The 22,745-nt window shown below is 38.0% G+C and overlaps 1 protein-coding gene across 2 annotated transcripts in view; it reads left to right on the forward strand.

Moving 5' to 3' along the window:
• Positions 1-22,745, forward strand: part of BuGZ (Bub3 interacting GLEBS and Zinc finger domain protein) — a 169,381-nt gene that overhangs the window by 77,027 nt on the left and 69,609 nt on the right. For both annotated transcript variants that reach the window (XM_090372578.1, XM_090372579.1), the window contains one exon: positions 13,861-14,023. In XM_090372578.1, the coding sequence (XP_090228704.1) occupies positions 13,861-14,023 (163 nt within the window). The remainder of the gene's footprint in view (positions 1-13,860; positions 14,024-22,745) is intronic.

Below are 22,745 nucleotides of genomic sequence, written 5' to 3' on the forward strand. Positions count from 1 at the left end.
ACATTTCAATAATTAGCCTTGAACCAAATATTTTGAACCTTGAACATTAACCAAAAAATTTTTAAACAGATTTTTTTTAAATTAGGTGCTGTTGATTATTTGTCGTGATAACTAGTCTGGCCATGTTTTTGATACGTCCTCCATTTACCTCTCCTTGAATTTTTCCAGTTTAATTTGTCTAGCTTATCATGGCATGAATTACAGAATGAAAATGTAAGCGTAATGAAATTTTATTTACTAACAAAAAATGTATTTTTGTTTTCCCCTAAGTGCTGATAAAAAAAAATGCAATGTAGTTTATTACTTCCCATGCTGTAATTCATTGGGAGTTGAAGATAAGAGCTGTTTGAGAGTGGGCTGTCAAACTGTTGAGAAAGTGGTGTTTATTTTATTTATTTATAAATAATAGCCCATCCAACAACCCTGTATGGCCACATGGTCCTATTTTCAATACTGTGTAGCCCATGGTCACATATTGAAAAATAAAGTTCAGATTCCTGTGAAATAGTTCATAGGAAAAATAAAGAATCAAGTTCCATGATTATGTTGTAGCTGCAGTTGTAATAGTATGGTGGTTTTGCCACTTTGTTTAGAGAAGTCTGGGTTTGGATTCTGTCAGGAACTGGAGAAATTATTCTGTATTATTATTCTGAGTTTTCAACCCACAACATGCACACCACCTGTAAACACTACTAGTACATGAATAGTACACAACATGCTTTTATGAATTAGATAACTATTGGAACTGGTGTACTATGCACAGGCAGCTGATACACCAAAAATTCCAAAAAAAAAAAAAAAAAACAAGCCATAGCAGCCATATCTTCTGCTCACTGGAAAGTTATCTATCTCTTTATTTAGTTCTTTAAAAAAATGGAGTAATATTTTTATACATATTACAAAACGATCCTATATGAAAGGATCAATGTATATTAGCGATTTTCCTGATCAGAGATGGGCTCTGAGGAGCAAACTCCTTAACCCAGCAGTGGTGCATCTGACAGGCACCTATTTTCTTTTTAATTTTTGTAAAAGGTTTTGGGATTTTTTTTTTTTTTTTTTTTTTTTAATTCAGCTTGAACAATGCTGGTATTTCATCTTTTCTTAATGGATTGCAATTCTTTTATAAATAAATTATTATATAACTTTTTTAAGTTTTAAAAAAATTAATTTTTAAATTATTTTTTTAATCATTATATTAAAAGAATCTGAAAAAAAAAAAATATATATATATACACACACACACACACACACACACAGTTGATTCCGGTTATTTGGGACACATCGGGACTAGTGCATTATGGCCCGATTAAGCGGCTGCTCCAATTATGCAAAGTTTCACGTAAATAGTTAAAAATACAGTGAACCCTCTCTTTACAATTGGTTCATTGTACAATCAAATCACATTACAATGGACTCACCATAGTAAAGTACCGTTCACTATAAGATGTGTAGCAAGCGCCGGTCATTGTGATCACGGTTGTGAATTCAATTTTAATTCAATTAAACAGTAATTCTAATTAGCGAAAATTGGAGGAATATTATCCACAGACTATAAAAGTAAAGATATATTAAGCACAAATTTACCCTTTATTACCTTATCAATTAAAAAATTAAATGATACGTGATAATCGGAATAATTAATACGTACTGTAATATGTACATACTAACTAGTTGACATTTCTGTTCACTGACATTTGTGGGTGGGGGTTAAAATTTAAAACAGTAAAAAGATCAGCAATCAATAACAAAGAACAAGGCATACACAAATTGCAAGTAACACGATATGTGCAAGTGAGAACAGAGTAACAAGTTATGAAGCTTTAAAAACAGGAATGAAGTGAAGATTCTGAAAATTAATTTTTTTTATGATTGAAGATTTCATAGAAGTGTAAACACATTTCACCGTAATAACTCACAGAATTCCAGCTGTCGGTATTATCACAAATTCAGTAAGATCGAGTTTACTAACCATTTTATGATAGATTGCACTAACAGGAAAGCCCAATGAACAGGTGACTGCTAATTGTTTTTATTTTTTTATGGTTGTGACTTCCAGAAATCTGACCGAACCACGAGGTATGGTCGGAGACAGTCATAGGGTAATCTCCAGTTCTGTGGTCTCCTGCCCCGATTAAACAGCATGTTGTCCCAATTAAGCGAAGTAAACCCTGGCTGTTTTCTCAATTGGGTTCTGTTCTTTAAGGTTTGTCCCAAATAACCGGAATCCACTGTATATAGATAGATAAGTGGGTAATGAATGTGACAAAGGGAGAGTTGGTAGTCTAACAAAACCAGAAGTCGAAATGATTAAAAATAAGAAATAAAAAATAATACATCAAATGTACTTAATTCTGCAAATTCGATGATTTCAATGTCTTCTTCAAGGGTCAGCTATCAAAATCAAGTAAGGCCTCTGTTTCTAACATGAAATATGTGTAGCACATGGTAGACACAATGAAACCAAGTTATAGTTTAGGCTGTATATAATATACTCCTTAGCTTCTTCGGTGTCTCACAGTCAGAAAAACTTGTGCTCACTGATTGGCTGCCAAAGGGGTATTAGTATTTTATGTAGTATTTTATTTTTATTATCATTATTATAATCTTAAAAGGTAATAATTTTTAAATGGTATTTTAATGGTATTCCTTTACCATTGTTAACAAAACTGACTTAAACACATGAGGCATACTCCCAGAACTATGTTCAGGGTCCTACTATAGGAACGGGTTTTGCAATCCCGGACTGTCCTAGTACCCTGCTTTTTATTTCTTGTGTGCCATTAGTTTTACAAACCCTATATCAAGATACTATTTTTCTGCTATAATTTGCTTTTTTCACTTTATACAACGTTCAGTGTCTACATTATGCTACTTTGTCAGTTATCTTTTCTTCGCTATCCTGGGACATACTGCTTCATTGTGTTTAATGTCAATCTTCCCATCACACTTAGCAATTTTAATCTCTTACGACTTACTACATTCCAACACATGAGGTTGCCATAACACACTATATATTTACTCTGACAAGAGCCAGTACCCCTCTTCATTTCCATTGCAGCATGTTGGTCTATGCCATATGGTCCACACTCCGCCATGGTACTACAGTAAGTAGCGTCTGATTTCCTTGTTAAACTCCATATATTACATGTTCCAAATCCTAGGGCAGGATTTGGCAACCCACATTCCAGTTCCTAGGGCAGTCCAATCTCAGAAAAATTTCCTTCCAGCATTGCCAAGTCCCTCAAGTCTGGAGTTAATCCACACAAGTCTTTCATCATATATTCCCTCCTGTCATGATTGGGCATTTTTGTCCAGACATCATAGGAGGGAATGTGTTGTGAAAAATTTCCTTTTCATGTGACATTCTTCTAGTGTGACTTTTTAGTTCTTGACCAGATAATCAGTTCATGTATGTTTTAAGCCAGTAGTGCCCATGTGGGAAAGTATACACCATTTGGTACCCTCGAAAATTGATAGCTAGTTAGTCACATCAATTTTCACACCTAGCAGATATTCTAAAACTTCCATTTCTGACACCTGTTATTTCATAGTTATATTGTATATTTTGGAAGCAGTGCTTATGTAGAGTTTTATGAAGATTAATATCAGTCAATATTCGGTGAAATATCAAACTTGTCCTATGCATGGCTCAACACTCCAAGTTTACAATGGAGAATCTGTCTTTTAGCATTAGCATTAGTAGAGGCATTTGATGCAAGAAAGCAAGCTTATGCAGCATCAGCCATAAAAAAAAAAAAAAAACCACTTCCACTTCACCCCTCTATTCGTTCAAAATACCTGTCCAGCTGAGCCTTAAACTTATTTAGGCTATCAACTTCCACGATAAGGGATGGAAGTCTGTTCCACCAACCAACCACCCGCTGGCTAAAGGCAAATTTCCGCACGTCTATCCTACATCTGTCTTTCCTCAATTTGAATTTATGCCCTCTCAGGTGATTATTCTGAGCGAGAGGAAGAATCCCATCAGCATTGAGCATGCTCAAACCATTCAAAGCTTTATACACCTCTGTCAGATCACCTCGCTGGTGCCTAGTCTCCAGACACTGTAATTTGCAAAACTTAAGCCTTTCTTCGTAAGAGCACCCCTTTGTTCCATTCACTAATCTTGTTGCCCTTCTCTGTACTCGTTCCAGCAGCTCTACATCCTTCTTGAAATGAGGCCTCCAGACCTGTATACAGTACTCTAGGTGTGGCCTGACCATTGCCTTATACAAGGGAATAATCACCTCCTTATCCTTGCTAGAAAAATTCCTATATATCATTGACAATACACCATGAGCTACTCTTGCAGCCCGTCTGCACTGCTCAGAGAACTTCATATCTGCCTGCCCAACCACCCCCAGGTCCCTTTCATTCTCTACCACTGTCAGTGTAGTACCACAGAGTTGGTACGTTGCTCTGGGGTTCCTGTTTCCCATGTGTAGTACTTTACATTTGTCAATGTTAAACTTCATTTGCCACCTCTCAGCCCATCTGCTCAACCTTTCCAGATCCTGTTGCAGCAGCATAGTGTCAGTAGTGTCCTTGACAACCCCGCCTACCTTTGTATCGTCTGCAAACTTCGACATTAAGCTTGATATACCATCATCAATATTATTTATGAATACAGAAAACAATAATGGACCCAACACTGAGCCCTGAGGGACTCCACTAATAACATTAGTCCACGACGAGCAGTGTCCATTGATTACCACGCTCTGTCTTCTCCCCCTCAACCACCCCTTTATCCACAGCAGCAATTTGCCTCCAATGTCACACTGCTCCAATTTGTGCAGCAGTCTTCCATGTGCAACAGTATCAAAAGCCTTTCTAAGATCCAAGCATATAATATCAAAGTTATTCCCTGCATCCAGTTCCTTTGTGACTGCATCATAGTATCCAATCAAATTGGTCAGGCAAGACTTCCCCTTAACAAAACCATGCTGTGTCCGAGCTATAACTGAAGTCTTGTCTTGGTGATCTTGCAGTGCTTCTTTAACTAGTGCCTCTTTAATTTTCCTGGAACAGAAGTTAAACTCACAGGTCTATAATTACTTGTGTCAGCCTTTGATCCTCCTTTGTGAATTGGGGTCACATTTGCACATCTCCATTCTATGGGTACCTCCCCTGAGTCCAAGGAAGCTCTCATAATTATGGCTAAGGGTTGGCTTACTTCCTTTGCTGCCTCCTTTAATATAACTGGATAGATCCCATCCACCCCAGGTGCCTTTCTTGTGTTTATCTTCAACAATTTCTCCTCCACTTTACTCTCAGTTATTACAAGATTCTCTAGCTTACTGCTAGAGTTGAATACACCTCTGGCTTTCCCCTCGCTAAATAACTCCTCATGTGTGAATGTCGATGTAAAATATTCATTTAGTTTGTTAGCTACCTGAGCAGGATCATCAACAGTTGACCCATCGATATCAAGTGGACCAATCTGATTCATCCCCTTCCTTCTAGAGTTTACATAAGTAAAGAACTCTTTGCTGTTTTTCTTTGCATCCCTTGCCAAAAATTTCTCGTAATCTGCCTTCGCCTGCCTAACCTCCTTTGTAACTTGGTTACAGATCAACTTGTATCTATCATAGGCTTGTGTGTCATGTGTTAATTTGTATGTATCCCATGCATGTTTCTTCTCTGCCATATGCCTCATCAGTTCATCTGACATCCATTTAGGCCTAAACCTTGAACAATATTTCTTAGTTGGTATGTAAAGCCTAGTAGCTTCCAAGATAAGTTCTTTGAATGCTTCCCATTTTGTATTTGCTGTTGGTAACATCATCAGTTGGTCCCACTGTATAGAATTTAAATACTGTCTCAGTCCATCGTAGTCACCTTTACGAAAGCAATAACCCTTCCCTTTACCCCTAATGGTAGTTACCTCTTTGAGTAAATCCCACTTCAGCACACTGTGATCACTGCCACCTAGTGGTTCATTTATCTGCAGATTCTTAATGCATGAAGAATCACTGCTGAAAATCAAATCAAGAGTATTACTCCCTCTAGTTGCCTCCCGAACATGCTGATGTAGAAAAAAAAAAATCATCCAATAAATCCACAAAACCCTTGCTAGTGTGCGAGTGACCAGCCCCCAAATTCCAGTCAATATCTGGGAAATTAAAATCCCTCATTATAAGACTCTCTGATTTACTGGCCCACTCTATTTCCCTGTACAGTTTCTAATTATACTCATCAGAGTCATTAGCCCTATAGCACACTCCTACTCTCAATTTTGATCTCCCAATGCTTATGTCACACCAAACTGACTCGACACTGCCCTGTCCATCGATGTCGACTGGCTTCACTTCCTTGGATTTTATGTGTTTTTTAACTAATAGCATAACCCATCCTCCCTTCCTATCCAGTCTATCCTTTCTGTAGACGTACTCCCCAAATTCCAGTTCTGCATTCCTTATTTCTGTGACACCATGTCTCTGATATCCCAACAATATCTGCCTTTGATGTTTTGAGCAATACCTGAAATTCATCAAATTTATTTACTAAACTCCTAGCATTGGTGTATACGCAAGTATACATGCACCTATTTCTATTCTTAGCTACCCTAACACAACCCATGTGTTTACTTGTACCGCAGTGACTCCCGGCAGTCTCTGAAAGATCCTGCATCTTGTTTTTCAGGCTTCTGCTCATTCCAGTAGAAGCAGTGCAAGAATCTCTTTCACCTCTGCCAGTGGCTACTGTTAATCTATTCGTCTTTGTCTCCCCCCATGCTAACAGTTTTCCGACCCACCTAACACTGCCTCGATAGCATCAGCAAATATTCTTGCACCCTTTCTATTTAAGTGTATCCCATCCCTGTAGAAGCAATCTCTCCTGTTAACAAGTACAGTCCAGGCTGAAAAAAATTCTACCCCTTGAGCCTTGCACAATCTTTCCAGGGCCGAATTGATCGACAAGGCTCTCATCATATACTCCCTCCTATCGTGTCTGGGCAGAATTGCAGACACTTTCAAATTCAACCCTATTTCACGGCTTTTTTTCAACAGTGACCTGTACTTGTTAAGCAATTCTGCCGGTCTCCTACTCTTGATATCATTAGTGCCAACATGTACAACTATATCACCTTTTGTGCCCTTAAAAGATGATATCTGCTCTACAATGTCATCAACCTTTGCCCCTGGCAGACATACCCTGGTCCTGTTCCACCTATCCTTTTTACAAAGCATGTTCCCCATTTCCCTGACAATAGAGTCACCAACAACTACTAGTTCCTTTGGGACCAGCGCATTCTGCCTTGGGGGTTGCTGCTTTGTTGCGCGACGACCAGTGCAAGCTCTGGCGTTGATGGGCCCCTCAATTTAGTTCCTTCAAGGGCATCCACCCTGTCCTTCAAGTTCTCATATAGGCCCATAAGAACGCTGAGTTGTTGCCTGATTTCGATACACTCCTTGCATCGCGCACACACAAAGACATCCCCCATGGCAATATCATGTCCCGTACCTGAATGCTCCACAAACATCATGGAAGCTGTGCATTTTAGAAGGCTGTGATTCAGAAGGCAACTGCCCCCCTCAGTTCTCCTCTGAGCCACAGCACTTCCATTAGCTTGAGCCTTTTGTTTTGCTGCTCTGGTCAGAGTCATGATTTCTTTTAATTTAAATAAAATTTCAATTTTAGTTTATAACCCTAACTTATCTCCCAACACAGTTATAACAGGATATATATTTTTTAGTGTCAAGTATTAATTATCTCCGAGTTCCCTTTATATAACTTCCGTATCAGTTATGTTTTAATTAATTATGTTACGTTTGTAATATAAGTCGGTATATGTATTTAGTTAAAAGTACAATTTAAATGCCAACGAAGTTCAACAAGTTTAATAGATTTTACCCATCACTGAAAATATTATAACCTATACTATACTAACGCTATCTAAGTTCGATATATAACGATCGTATGACAAAGACAAAGGTGGGAAGTTACGAACGGTAAATCTATGGACATTTAAGTATTAATTAACTTTCAAATCTCGCTGTCTCAATTCAGAATAAACTAACGATCCTTACTAGGTCTATTAGCTACTTACAAAAAATAATTTGATGTAAATAATATTCAATAAGCGGCTAAATATGGCTAAAAAAACTTCTCGTTCAGCGGAGTTGCGACTTGTAACACGTGGATACCCTTACCGATACTTTTATGCAATTGCAAGGCCGAGTAAAGAATAAATACACCAAATTAATCAGAAAATCACAAAATAATGCTATACTACTAAATTTAAATCAAAAGTTTTAGAAAAACAATTTCAAATCAATAAATAAGAAAAATCCACTTAGCAGCTTTGAACACGTCTGGCCCCTACTAGCCTCGTCAGCAGAGAGTCTTTTTGACTGTTTGGACCCTTCTCAGTCTTGCCACTTTTTCACTTTAGTTCCTGCAGATTAAACTATAGTTCTTAACAGGGAGGGTTTCTTTTTTTTCCCCCTGTCATTTTGCAATAATTTTTCTTTTCACAAAAAAAAAACTTTTTTATTATTTTTTTTAATTTAAAATTTTGCACATTACTTATTTTTGTTAATAAATATAACCAGAATAAACACTTCATTTTGGTTCGCCATAATTGTTCAGTTAGCCATTAAAAATGTAACTTTATTCTGCAGGTTTTTCCTTTCCAGCACACTGCATCCAGTACAGCCCAGGAATAATACCCTCTCTCATTTTAGAAAGGAATAAAGACTGATAAAAGAACTTAAAGGTTTATGAAAGTTGACATCATTAAGGATTTATTTTCAAAGAAATACATGTTTGGGATAGTAGCTCTCCTCTAACTTGTCTCTGATATATTAAAAACAAAAACGAGAGTCAGAACACCACCCTCCCCTGTCAATTAATTAGTAAAGAATGCCTTCCTTCTCGATCGCTTTTTTTTTTTTAATGAAAACCCCAAACACGAGAGGTATTAGAATCTACAGTACTTAGTACCATGCTTGGGTTGGAGGTTGAGAAGACGAAAGAAGATATTTGTTGACATTAGACTTGACTTCTGTAAATTGTAATTTTCAGGAAATACGTATGAAGGAAGATTGTCCCAGAAAACAGCAGTTGAATTAATAAACGAGGAAGATGAAAAGTTAGTTCTGTGAGTTTCAAGTTGGACAGTAAATGGATGTTGGCTGGTGGCGGCACGTGTTCGGACTGTTTTGAAAGAGAGAGCTGAATAATAGAAGCCAATTCAGAAGAACATTGCCCATGGAAGTATCTGTAGAAAAGGCATGCAGCAGAAACAGTACGTCTATGAGATAGTGAGTGGAGAGACTCTGTTAGAGAGGAGTCATTAATTAACCTAACTGCCCTCTTCTGGATAGAATCTAGAAGTCTGAGAGAGGTTTTGGGGCCACCACCCCAGATGTGGGAACAATATTCCATGGTAGGGCAGATTTGCGATTTGTACAGAGTGAACAGTTGTTTGGGAAAAAAGTGACGCAGAGAACGAAAGAGAAACCCAGTTTTTTAGATGCAAAGGAAGCAATATTTCTAATGTTCTTGTGCCAAGCGAGATTAGAAGTCAGGGTAATCACCAAAAGATATATATCAACTTGCCTAGAAATCATAGTGTCACCAAAGATAAGCATAGGAGCAGAAGAATCCTTTTTGTGAGATATAAGACAAGACTGAGTTTTAGAAGGATTAAAATCAACTAAATTGTCTTTGCCCCACTGGAGAAATACCTGGAGATCAGCATTTAAGGAATTGGTAGTGGATATTCGAGAAATTGAAGCTGATTGAGCAGGGCAAGGTTTTTCAAAATGGAAAGTGGAATGCAACGTGCTATCATCAGCAAAACTATGGATAGGATTTCCAGTCAATGGAAGAAGGTCATTAATATACAAGAAGAAAAGAGTGGGGGAAAGAACTGAACATTGGGGGACATCAGCATTAGTGAAGAAGTTAGAAGACAGAGAGCCGTCTACCATCACCCTCAGTGAGCGATCCGAGAGAAAACTGGATAACCAATTACAAAAAACAGTTGGCAAACCATAAGATGGAAGCTTGTTTGGATGACTTTTGTGCCAGACATGATCGAAAGCCTTTGAGATGTCAAGAGCAACTGCTTGTGTTTCACCAAAATTTTCCATTGAGTTTGTCCATAAATGGGTAACAAAAGTCAGAATATCATCAGTGTCAATCCGTCAGTGTCAATCCAGTGTCAATCCACTGGATTGACACTGACGGAATCCGTACTGGCGATCATTGATTAGATGGACGGTTTCTAGGTAGTTTAAGAGTTGACGGTTAATTGATTTCTCCATTACTTTAGAAAGAGTAGAAGTAATTATAATAGGATGGGAGGAATTTATCACCTTTTTTAGGAACTGGCTGGATATGAGCATATTTCCAAGCAGAAGGAAAAACACCTTTGGAATAAGAAAGTGAAAAAAGGTGGCACAGAACAGGAGTAAGTTCAGGAGCACAAGTTTTGAGAACAAGTGGAGAAATACCATCAGGACCTGGAGCTTTCTTTATTCATCAATAAAGAAAGCTCCAGGTCAAGATTCATCAAAATCTTTCTGACCTTTTGATGGAAGACCACAATAGGCATTGAATGGAGTGTGTTGGGAATGGTGGGAGGTGTTTTACCAAGATCATTAATGCATGAATTGGAAGAAAAATGGGATGCCAACAGTTCAGCTTTATCCTTGGCCAAAGTGACAACAGAACCATATGGTTTTGACAGAGGTGGGAGCAGAGAGGACAAAGGTTGTGGCCAATAGCTTTGGCAAAAGACCAGAATGCTCGGCTACCATTGGGGCAAGAAGCAAGTTTTCTACACTTAGCCTGGTCAAAATCTAGTTTGGACTGATTAATAACTGCTTTACAATTGTTGCGAGCTTTGGTGTAGGCAGAAAATGAAACTGAAGAATTGTAAACAAGCCAATTACGATATGCAACGTTCTTCTCTTGAACAGCCTGAGCACATTTATTGGAAAACTAAGGTTTAGATAAAGGACAAGATTTTAAAGTGGCGTGTGGAATAAAGGATTCCATTCCTACAAGAATAATTTCACTGACACGATCTGAGCAAATCAGAAGTTTTGAAACAGTAATTCAACCAATGAAAAGAAGAAAAGAAATCTCGCAGTTCATCCCATTTTGCATTCTTGTAATGCCAAACAACACGAGGTTGGGAATAGCCATGAGATAAAGGCTCCATTGGAGAAGAGACAATCTCCAAGTTGTGATCTGTGCCTAAAGGACCACTCACTTCAACCGTGCACTTAGAAGGGTTGTTTGTGAGAAAAAGATCAAGTGTGTTGGCTGTATAATTAGGATTGTCTGGTATTCTTGTAGGTAAATGAACAATCTGTGCAAAGTCATTAGTAATTGCAAAAGCCTCAGCATCTCGGACAGCTGGGTCGATGTAACTAGAAAACAGAAACCAGCTGGAGTTGTGAACATTAAAATCACCAAGGAAAATTACCTCACAGTTAGGAAAGTTGGACTGGAGAAAGTCAGGTTGCAAAGAGAGGAAGTTAAAGAGCTCCAAGTGATTAGTGGAGTTGGGAGAATGGTGGAGACAACAGATGAATTTGACACAGTGAGGTAGAGAGATTTTAAGCCAGAGGAGATTCCAAATTACCAATTCTCTGACAGGGAATATCGGAATGGACATATGCACAAGTACCACCTTTGAGGCGAAAGGAATCATACAGTGAATAATTTGGGCAACTGAGGTGAGCAGTAGTTGAATCAACCGATAACTGAGATTCTGTCAGAAAAAGTACATGTGGTTTGGCAGACTGCAAATGGAAATGGACATCATTGAGATTAGAATTGAGACCACGTATATTTGTGAAATGAATTAGGAAGTGTTTGTGAGATTTAGATCTTTTCGCAGATAAATTTACTCTATTAGTTTGACAATTCGTGGTGTATTCAATGATAAGAAAAAGTGGGTGGGACATGCTGTATAAAGTAATGAAATTTTGGATATGGCGTACACATGGTAAGCATATACCCAGATCCATGACATAACATGGCCTTGTCAATGCCCCTGCATACACTACTCGGACTCCATCCAGTCGCTATCTGGCAGAGTAGGGGTAGCAAGATTATACACTAGCTGATCCGGAAGCCTCCTAAAGAGTTACCAATAGGTTTGGTCCGGTGGACTTACTAGTGGCCGGCCTTCGAACACCGTTTTAGAGCTGTACCCTCGAAATGTAAGGAAGATTGGATCTGGCTATGATGTTTATCGTAACCTTAAAATTCGTCAGTCATACTGCATGATGCAAGATGGGGAAGGGTTGACTGGAACTTAGCTCTGGAGACTAAACATGGGTTTCACTATTTCAAGCCTCCAATAAACAGAGGGGGTGGCATTCCTCCATGTGGTGTGGCCGCCACACCTCGACCCCTGCTTACGTTGGTTTAGACCTGGGTGCTCACCCAGAGTGCTTGTGCATGGAGATTATACCCAGGATTACTAACAATCCCACCATCGTGAAGGTGTAAGCAGAGGAATTTGCTGTCACAGACCGTCCGGACTTTGCTGAAATTGGGTCCGCTTGATTTGAATATCACCCGAATATCAGTTCCATCAGCGTTTTAGACTCCCGGGTAGCAAATCTGGCAAACTTTCTACCATTAATTAATTTGGACCCATTTTTGGATCTATTCCTGCTTTTTCTAAAAAAGAAAGTGTTTTTTGTTTTTTTTTTCCTCTAATTTTGCTTCACAAAATTAGAGTAAAAAAATTTCTGTAAAAAAAAAAAGCTGTTTTTTAACCATTTTTTAAATATACAAGAATATGATTGAATGAAATGATAAAACTTCAGATATTTAATACACTGATAGCAGAAGTTGTATGACTTTGTGATTAAATTTGGTAAATTGTGGGCTTATTTTTGTGGCCAACTGACTTTTTATCATGAAATCTTAAGACCATAGTGTATTTCTTTACTGCAATTCAGTCTGCTGTCTTCAAATAGAATTTGTAGATAGCAAGCTGCCAGCTTAGAATCTATTTTAGTAGTACTGGCAAAACTGATTTATGTGTTATTTAAATAACTTAAATATAATAATATTTGGAAAACTGGTTTGTTTGTTTTTAACCAAATTAAAATGAATCAATTTCACAAAAAAAAAAAAAAAAAAAGAAAACAAATTTCCAGTACTTCTGGAAATAGATGTGCAGTATCAGTTATCAATTTCAGTGTAAGACCCTACCAAATGCTACTATGATAGAAGGAAGAATTAATATACGGTATTTCTTGATTAGGGAACTGACAAATGCACAAGAAAGCTTGAAATATAATGAATTACCCCAAATTATGCTTGGCACAATTTAATACTTTTTACAATTGTAATTTAGCAATCTTAACACTTCAGCCAGGTGAAAAACAATCAAGTTCAGATAGCTTTCGAAATTTTCCTCACTTGTTTATATCAGTAACACTAAACAGTAGTGTTGTGTTATTGATATAAACAAAACTTTGACTCAACATTTCTGAAGAAGACAAAGTCTGCTATAGTGTCTTCCTTGAATCAGTAAATTTTGATTAGTTAGTATCTAATAGACAATCCAAACTGAAATGTGTGTGTGTGTGTGGTTTAAAAAAACAAGCAAAATCCAATCTACCTTTTCAAGAGTCGGAAGATGACAGCTATCTATATGATTACAAGTAGACCTTGATTAAAATGTTTAATATTAGCATTGTTATAAAATTTTTCTCTAAATCCATGGTGCAGTTTTCCTGCTGCAGGAAAATAAGTTTTCTGTTTTATATCTCAGCATTACTCTTTCTTCTAGTTCTCATTTCTTTATTTTTTATAAATGATATACACTTTATCAGATTCTGGTTTCCGAGAATAACATTATTTTCTTTATTTTAGTGGATTACCTCCAACATCAATGCCTATTGGTCCAATGGTTGGCCCTCCACCTGTGCCTAATACTACTGTTATGCCATTATCATCTCAGCAAATTCAGAATATGACACCAACATCAACAACCCAGGCTCCAAGCAAACCACTCTTTCCTGCAGTAGCTGGACAAGTATGTAGAGTATAAATATTTTGTGTAATTCCAACTTGCATTTTCATCTTTCACCAGCATGCTTGCCATCATTGTACTCAATTGTAGCAGTCTCTGATGTTCTTTTTATGAACATCACAACTGCATTAGTTCTTGGCAAGGATTCCAGGTTTTTCTTTGGTTTTTTATCCAGCAAAACATTCACTGTGACCTTGGGATGCATGGTAATCAGACAGTCAGCTGGCTTTATGAGTTTGCGTTACTGAAGGAAAGTGTTTCCTAAAGTTGACTGGTTTAAAAGATAGATGTGAAGAATTTTAGCAGTACATACTTTATTGGAAAACTGTTCGGAATGAACTAGAAAGAAATTTAATTGCTAGTCACTGCCAGCAATGTTGCTTGATGGATGTTAATCAGTGGAAGTCAGGCTATTAATTATCATCCGGCAGTGCATTATTAAACTTCAAGAAATGCAGGTGTTTTAAAAATTTACAGCTGAATTGTCTTGAACTGACTATAGTTTTGTTGAGAAAAAAATGTATAGCGTAAACTTGAAACTAATAAAATGTTGCAGTCGAAAATAAAGTATTGCTGGTGTAAAGCACATTTATATATAGGTTCATTTTACTTATCAGTGGAAGGTTATTGTTAACATGATTAAGAGAGATTCTTTATATTTATTTGTTTAGCATAATTTCCAGAATATTAACACATTAAGACTACATAATAAATTACAGTAATTTCTGAAATATATTGTAAATATCATTCCTGAAATGTTTTGTCAATTTTATCTTGAATATTTCTTGCCTATAACTATGGTCATTACCAGGGCTACCAAGAGTACTGTGACACGGAAGTTGCAGAAAGTGTGGTGATATGAAGTTAAAACATACATTAATAGATGAGATTGGATTAAAGAAAGCAAATTGATGACATGGAACAGACTAAAACTATGGACTCAGCTTGTGAGCTGATCATTAGCATTAGTAGAGGCATACGATACAAGAAAGCAAGCTTATGCAGCATCAGCCAAAAAAAAAAAAAAAACACGCTCCCATTTTGTCCCCCCCCCCCATTCATTCCAAATGCCTGTCCAGCTTAGCCTTCAATTGATTTAAGCTATTAGCTTCCACAACAAAAGATGGAAGCCTGTTCCACCAATCAACTACTCGCAGGCTAAAGGCAAATTTCCTCACATCTATTCTACAACTATCTTTCCTCAATTTGAAACTTGTGCCCCCTCATGTTCTTAGTCTGAGCAAGAGGAAGAATCCCTTCAGCATTGAGCATGCTCAAACCATTCAATGCTTTATATACCTCGATCAGATCACCTCGCAGGTGCCTAGTCTCCTGACACTGTAATCTGCAAAACTTAAGCCTTTCTTCTTCGTAAGAGCAACCCTTTGTTCCATTCACTAATCTTGTTGCCCTTCTCTGTACTCGTTCCGACAGCTCTACATCTTGCTTAAAATGAGGCCTCCAGCCCTGTATACAATAACAAGTATATCATTGACAAGACACCATGAGTTACTCTTGCAGACCGTCTACATTGCTCAGAAAACTTCATATCTGCCTGCACAATTAGCCCCAGGTTCTTTTCATTCTCTACCACTGTCAGTGTGGTACCACAGAGTTGATATGTTGCAGAGTGGGTAAAGTGCCTGCCTGGCAACCCAAAGGTCGCGGGTTCGATTCCCGCCTCGGGCTTGGATCAAAGTACTGCAAAAACCTTGGGAGGTGCATTATGACCACAGAAGCCTATGCGCCAACAACTACCAAAAAAAAAAAAAAACTGTCTGCATGTGACTACATGGTGCACAAGTTCCCATTAAAAAAATGAAGTTCTTATAAATGCTGAGGCAGCACAGATTTCATCATTTTCAGCGTATCATTTTCAAATTTGAAATTTTTTGTAGACAAGTTTCTAGTACTTGGTATCATTAAATATAAAGAAATAGATAAAGTAATAGATAATTTTTAGCATAAGTTCTGTTGAGTTTCATTCTGATAACGAACCTCCCAGATGCTATTATGAAAAAATAAATTATCCTAAGCAATGCTTGGCATTTTAAAAATTCCTTAGAGCAATGCTGAGTGTGAAAGAATATTCAGCCAGGTTAAAAACAAAATGCCGACCAGGCTAGCCAGGTGGGTAAAATGCCTGCCTGGCAACTCAAAGGTCGCGGATTCGAATCCCGCCTTGGGCTTGGATCAGATTTAAAATGCAAAACCTTTGGGAGGTGCATTATGACACAGAAGCCGATGCACTAACAACAAAAAAATAAACAAAACAGTTCAGATCTTTTGTTTCTAGTGAAGTTTTGGAAATGCTCTTGATACCCAAGTCTAGATAGCACAGCCATTGTTATGAACAAAACTTGTGACTCAACATTTCTGAAGATGGCAAAGACTGCAATGGTTATTTTTCTTAAGCAATCAAAATCATTGATGCCTCATAGAATATCCAAACAGAAATTCACAGACAGAAAAATGTTAGGTAAGCTAATGTTTAAAAGCATGCTATACAGAAACAATCCTTTGGCTGTATTTTAATATAACATCTTTATTTTGATAGTGAAATTTAGTTTTCAGTTTTTTTAAGTCAAAAGTTGGCATCTAAGCCTTTAGCTCTAATTCCTTCCCTTTACTTACCTCTTTCCTTCGGTTTTGCTCAGTTACTTCCTGGTTCATTTCACAAATATAGGGGTCTCAGTTCTGATGTCCATTTCCACTTGCAGTCTGCCAAACCTCATGTACTTTTTCTGACAGAATCTCAGTTATCGGTTGATTCAACTACTGCTCATCTCAGTTGGCCAAATTATTCGTTGTATGATTCCTTTCGCCTCAAAGATGGTACTTGTGCACATGTCCGTTCCGATATTCCCTGTCAGAGACTTGGTAATTTGGAATCTCCTCTCTTCGATCTTCTCTGGCTTAAAATCTCTCTACCTCATTGTGCCAAATTTATCTGTTGTCTCTACCATTCTCCCAAATCCACTAATGACTTGGAGCTCTTTGACTTTCTCAAGTCCAACTTTCCTGACAGTGAGGTAATTTTCCTTGGTGATTTTAATGTTCACAACTCCAGCTGGCTTCCGTTTTCTATTCACACTGACCAAGCTGGTCGAAATGCTGAGGCTTTTGCCATTACTAATGACTGCACAGATTGTTCATTTACCTACAAGAATACCGGACAATCCTTACCATACAGCCAGCATGCTTGATCTTTTTCTCACAAACAACCCTTTTAAGTACACGGTCGAAGTGGATGGTCCTTTAGGCACCTCAGATCACAATGTGGTGATTGTCCCTTCTCCAATGGAGCCTTTTATCTCATGGCTGTTCTCAACCTCATTTGTTTGGCATTACAAGAATGCAAAATGGGATGACCTGTGAGATATCTTTTCCTTGGTCGGACTACTGTTTCAAAACTTGTGTTCAGATCGTGTCAGTGAAAATATTATTGTAGGAATGGAATCCTTTATTCCACACTCCACTTTAAAATCTAGTTCTTTATCTAAACCTTGGTTTTCCAATAAATGTGCAAAGGCCGTTCAGGAGGAGAATGTTGCATATCGTAATTGGCTTGTTTGCAATTCTTCAGTTTCATTTTCTGCCTACATCAAAGCTTGCAACAATTGGAAAGCAGTTATTAATCAGTCCAAACTAGATTTTCAACAGGCTAAAAGTAGAAAACTTGCTTCTTGCCCTAATGGTAGCCGAGCATTCTAGTCTCTTGCCAAAGCTATTGACTGCAAATTTTGCCCATCTCTGCTCCCACCTCTGTCAAAACCAGATGGTTCTGTTGTCACTTCGGCCAAGATAAAGCTGACCTGTTAGCATCCCATTTTCCTTCCAACTCGTGTATTAATGATCTTGGTAAAACACCTACACCATTCCCAACATGCTCCATTCGATGCCTCCTGTGGTCTTCTGTCAAAAGAATGTCGGAAGGATTTTGATGAATCTTGATGCTCAGAAAGCTGCAGGACCTGATGGTATTTCTCCACTTGTTCTCAAAACCTGTGCTTCCGAACTGAGTCCTGTTCTTTGCTACCTTTTTTCACTTTCTTATTCCTATGGTCTTTTTCCTTCTGTTTGGAAATTTGCTCATATCCATCCAGTTCCTAAAAAGGGTGGCAAATCCCTCCCATCCAATTATAGTCCCAATTGCTGTTGTTATTTGGTTTTTAGGAGCATTAGCAACTAAGGCCATATTGCTCCCGGGATATGCGGTGGTCATTCCCCGACCTTTCCGCATCTTCTGTATTTGGTGGTAACGGGTTCGTACCCCGGTCTAATCAAGAAGCGTGTGCTATGCACTGCTGCTCCTGCCCACCTGGCTACGGAGGCACCAGTCCCATTGCAATTACTTCTATTATTTCTAAAGTAATGGAGAGATCAATTAGCCGCCAACTCTTAAAACTACCTAGGAACCTTCCGTCTGATCAAAGATCACCAGTATGGATTCTGTCGGTATCGATCCTCTGGTGATATTCTGGCTTTTGTTACCCATTTATGGACAAACTCAATGCAAAATTTTGGTGAAACACAAGCAGTTGCTCTTGACATCTCAAAGGCTTTTGATCATGTTTGGCACAAAGGTCTTCTAAACAAGCTTCCATTTATGGTTTGTCAAATGTTTTTTGTAATTGGTTATCCAGTTTTCTCTCTGATCGGTCACTGAGGGTCTTCTAGCTTCTCCACTAATGCCTGTGGTCCCCCAAGGTTCATTTCTTTCCCCCACTATTTTCCTGTTGTATATTAATGACCGGGCTAGCCAGGTGGGTAAAGTGCCTGCCTGGCAACCCAAAGGTCGCGGGTTCGAATCCCGCCTCGGGCTTGGATCAAAGTACTGCAAAAACCTTGGGAGGTGCATTATGGCCACAGAAGCCAATGCGCCAACAACTACCCAAAAAAAAAAAAAAATTAATGACCTTCTTCCATTGACTGAAAATCCTATCCATAGTTTTGCTGATGATAGCACATTGTATTCAATTTTGAGAAACCTTGCCCTGCTCAATCAGCTTCAACTTCTCGAATTTTCACTACCATTTCCTTAAATGCCGATCTCCAGATAATTCTCCAGTGGGGAAAAGACAACTTAGTTGATTTCAATCCTAAAACTCAGTCTTGTCTTATATTTCGCAAAAAGGATTCTTCTGCTCCTGTGGTTATCCTTGGTGACACTCCGATTTCTAGACAAGATGATATATCTCTTTTGGGGATTACCCTGACTTTTAATCTCTCTTGGCACAAACACATTACAAATATTGCTTCCTCTGCATCTAAAAAACTTGGTTTTCTCTTTTGCTCTTGGCGTTACTCTTTTTCCAAACAGCTGTTCTCTCTGTACAAATCGCAAATCCACCCTACCTTGGAATATTGTTCCCACATCTGGGGTGGTGCCCCGAAAACCTCTCTCAGGCTTCTACATTCTATTCAGAAGAGGGCAGTTAAGTTAATTATTGACTCATCTCTAACAGAGTCTCTCCACTCGCTGTCTCATAGACGTACTGTTTCTGCTGCATGTCTTTTCTACAGATACTTCAGTGGATGCTGTTCTTCTGAATTGGCTTCTATAATTCCTGCTCTCTCTTTCAAAACAGTCCGAACACGTGCAGCCAACATCCATTTACTGTCCAACTTGAAACTCACAGAACCAACTTTTCATCTTCCTTGTTTATTCATTCAACTGCCATTTTCTGGAACAACCTTCCTTCATATGTCTTTAAGGCTCCTCCATAGCCAGGTGGACAGGAGCAGCAGTGCATAGCACATGCTTCTTGATTAGACTGGAGTTCAAGCCCGTGCCCACCAAATACGGAGGATGCGGAAAGGTCAGGGAATGACCACTGCATATCCCCGGAGCAATATGGCCTTAGTTGCTAATGCTCCTAAAAACCAAATAACAAACAAACATATGTCTTTCCTGAAAATTACAGTCTACAGAGGTTCACGTCTAATGTCAACAAATATCTTCTTTCGCCTTCTCAACCTCCAATCCAAGCACCGTACTAAGTACTATAGGTTCTAATACCTCTTGTGTTTGGAGTTTACAAAAAAAAAAAAAATATTGCCTTATGCTGTATGGAGTTATTTCTTAATCCACAAATGCCAGGCATAATAGTGCTTTATATTCATTTGCTTTCGCCATTAGCTGTGATGTTACGTGAAGGTGATCCATAGTTGAGAATCCTGTCCAAAAGCTAGTTTGCTCTTTTCTTAATTTTCATCAGGTATTCTTTCTAATCTGTTAGTAATGAGCCTTGTGAACAACTTGTAGATGTGGGATAACAAGCTAATTGGTCTATAATTTCGTATTTCTGATTTATCTCCTTTCTTATGCAGCAAAATTATGATTATATTATTCCACTCCTCAGGCGTCACACCTTTCCTAATGCATTTTTTCGAAGATTCTTGCCGGTTTCTGTGTCCTGTCTCTTCCTTCCAATTTTAACAACTCTACAGTAACTTCATCGTCACTCAGGGCTTTCTGATTCTTCAGTGCATGTTCTACCTTATCAAGAAGATATTGGGTATGTCATATGTGTTACTAATTTGTGATCTGTCTTCCCCACTGCTGGCATCATTCCTTCTCTCCTTATATAATTCTTTATAGTAGTCTTCTGCTATTTGAATTATGCCTTATCTACTATTTATAAGTACACCATCACTATTCTTCAGTTTCAGTATCATTTGTCTTTCTGTATTACTGCTCATGACTGCTGATTTATATCCTTTGTTTTCCCTTAATGCTTGTTCTACTTTTCTTGTGTTAAATCTTCTTATGTCCTCTCTGAGTCTCTTTCTAATGGCTTTGCATAACTCAGTATACGCAATGTTTATCTTGCTCTTCATCTGTCATCTTCAGTTCATGATGATAAGCGTTTCTTGACTTATTTTTTCTTCTTTGGATTTCTTTTTACATATAGGTTTCTCTTGCTTTTATCACTTGGAAATTGGATTCCTCATCGATATCTTGGTCCTGAAAGGTCTGCAGAAGCTTGGAACTTGTTCTTAAATTGTAGTACATACTGCTTTTTCTCTTCTTCTGTTATCTCAAAGACCTTGGTATTATTTACTCAAGTCAGTTTTTTCCTCTTCTTACATCTTCCTTTCTTTTCTTACATTTATATCAAGTGTGCATCTTACCAATCTGTGATCACTTCCAACATTTACCTTGTTCAGGACAGTAACATCATTCACAATATATCTTCTGTTAGTGAGGATGGAGTCTGTTTCATTAGTTGTCCACTTTCTGTTCACCGTTTTCTTGAAAAAAGTATTCATTACTGACATTCCTCAAGATTCTGCAAATTTCAAAAGTCTTTCACCTCTTTCATTTCTTTCACCAATTCCAAAATGTCCTATAGTTTCCCTTTCTGCACTGTTTGTCTCTTTCCAACCTTAGCATTGAAGTCCCCCATAATAATGGTATAGTGAGTTTTTTGTTCATTTAGAAGTCTCAGTTTCAGTGTATATTTGTTCAACCTTTTCATCATCATGGCTAGATGTTGATGCATAAATCATTAAAACCTTTAGTTTGTACCTCTTAGAAATCCTGAGAAGCGGTCTTGACACCCTTGGTGGTGTACTTTTGAATTCCAAAATGTTATTTTTTATATCTTTATGGACCAGAAAGCCATCTCCACCTTCGCTCTTTTCACTATTTCCATTGGTATACAGCAGATTTCTACTTTATAAACTTGTGATTCATTTCTTCTTGTTTCAGCCAAACCAATGATATTCCAATTCACATTTTCTAATTTCTTTTCCAGTTCTAATATCCTATCTTCACCAATGAGTGATCTTATGTTGTAGTTCAGTTTCTGTGCATGGCAGCCTGGTTGTACCCAGAGATTCTTAGCACCCTCTGTTTCCACTCTGATCCTCTCGCTGCCATAAGGGGGGGGGAGTGAAAGCCGCTGGGGACTGAGGGTGTTTGTTTCATTGTGTTTGATATCAGCAGTATCTCCTGTCATCTCATCTTTATATTCAACCCATACAGAGTACTTAAAGCACAAGGGTTCTAATGTCTTTTGTGTTTAGGGTTATCATTTAAAAAAAAAAAACTAGACAGTGACATAAAAGGTGCTTAATTAAAAGAACCTTTTATTGATACAATATGTAATGTATATCCTTATCAGCAGATTCCAAACCAGTTTTTGATAATACTAAGGTGGTGTTTTTCTCCATTCCACTTAGACCTATTGTTCAATTCAGCTGGGCATTTTCACTTGGCTTAAAGCCAACATTCCGAAGGCCATTGAAACTTTTCTATGCTCATATCTTCAAACCAAGTGACTACAGACTGCAGTATGACATGGTACATATCATGTTATGAGGCACAGCCTGTGTGAAACAGAAGATACTTCCCATACTTCTGCCATAATATAGGAATCTATCACGTGATTCATTGAACAACAGCCAGTGGATCAAGTCAAAACCATAAGAAACAGTTCCAGACAATGACGGCACTTAATCAGACTTCACAATTTTGATGATACAACTGTGGTAAATAACATTCTTTGCCCATCTGCTGTACTCAAATCTGCCAATTTAGATCAAAAAACCATGTACTATGATTCATCACTCCATGACACAGCTTTCAAAATTCCAGGGACTAATTACAATAGGTTGTGCATTAGCTAAGTTGATGCCGAGCACTGCATACCATTATGTTTGGTTTGTGTGCTCTTATATAAAATTCAGTTCAGCTTTTTATGTATCACTCTTGTAC

The sequence above is a fragment of the Mastigoproctus giganteus genome, chromosome 4 (assembly GCF_048544385.1).
Source record: "Mastigoproctus giganteus isolate SK-2022 chromosome 4, ASM4854438v1, whole genome shotgun sequence".
NCBI lineage: Eukaryota > Metazoa > Arthropoda > Arachnida > Uropygi > Thelyphonidae > Mastigoproctus > Mastigoproctus giganteus.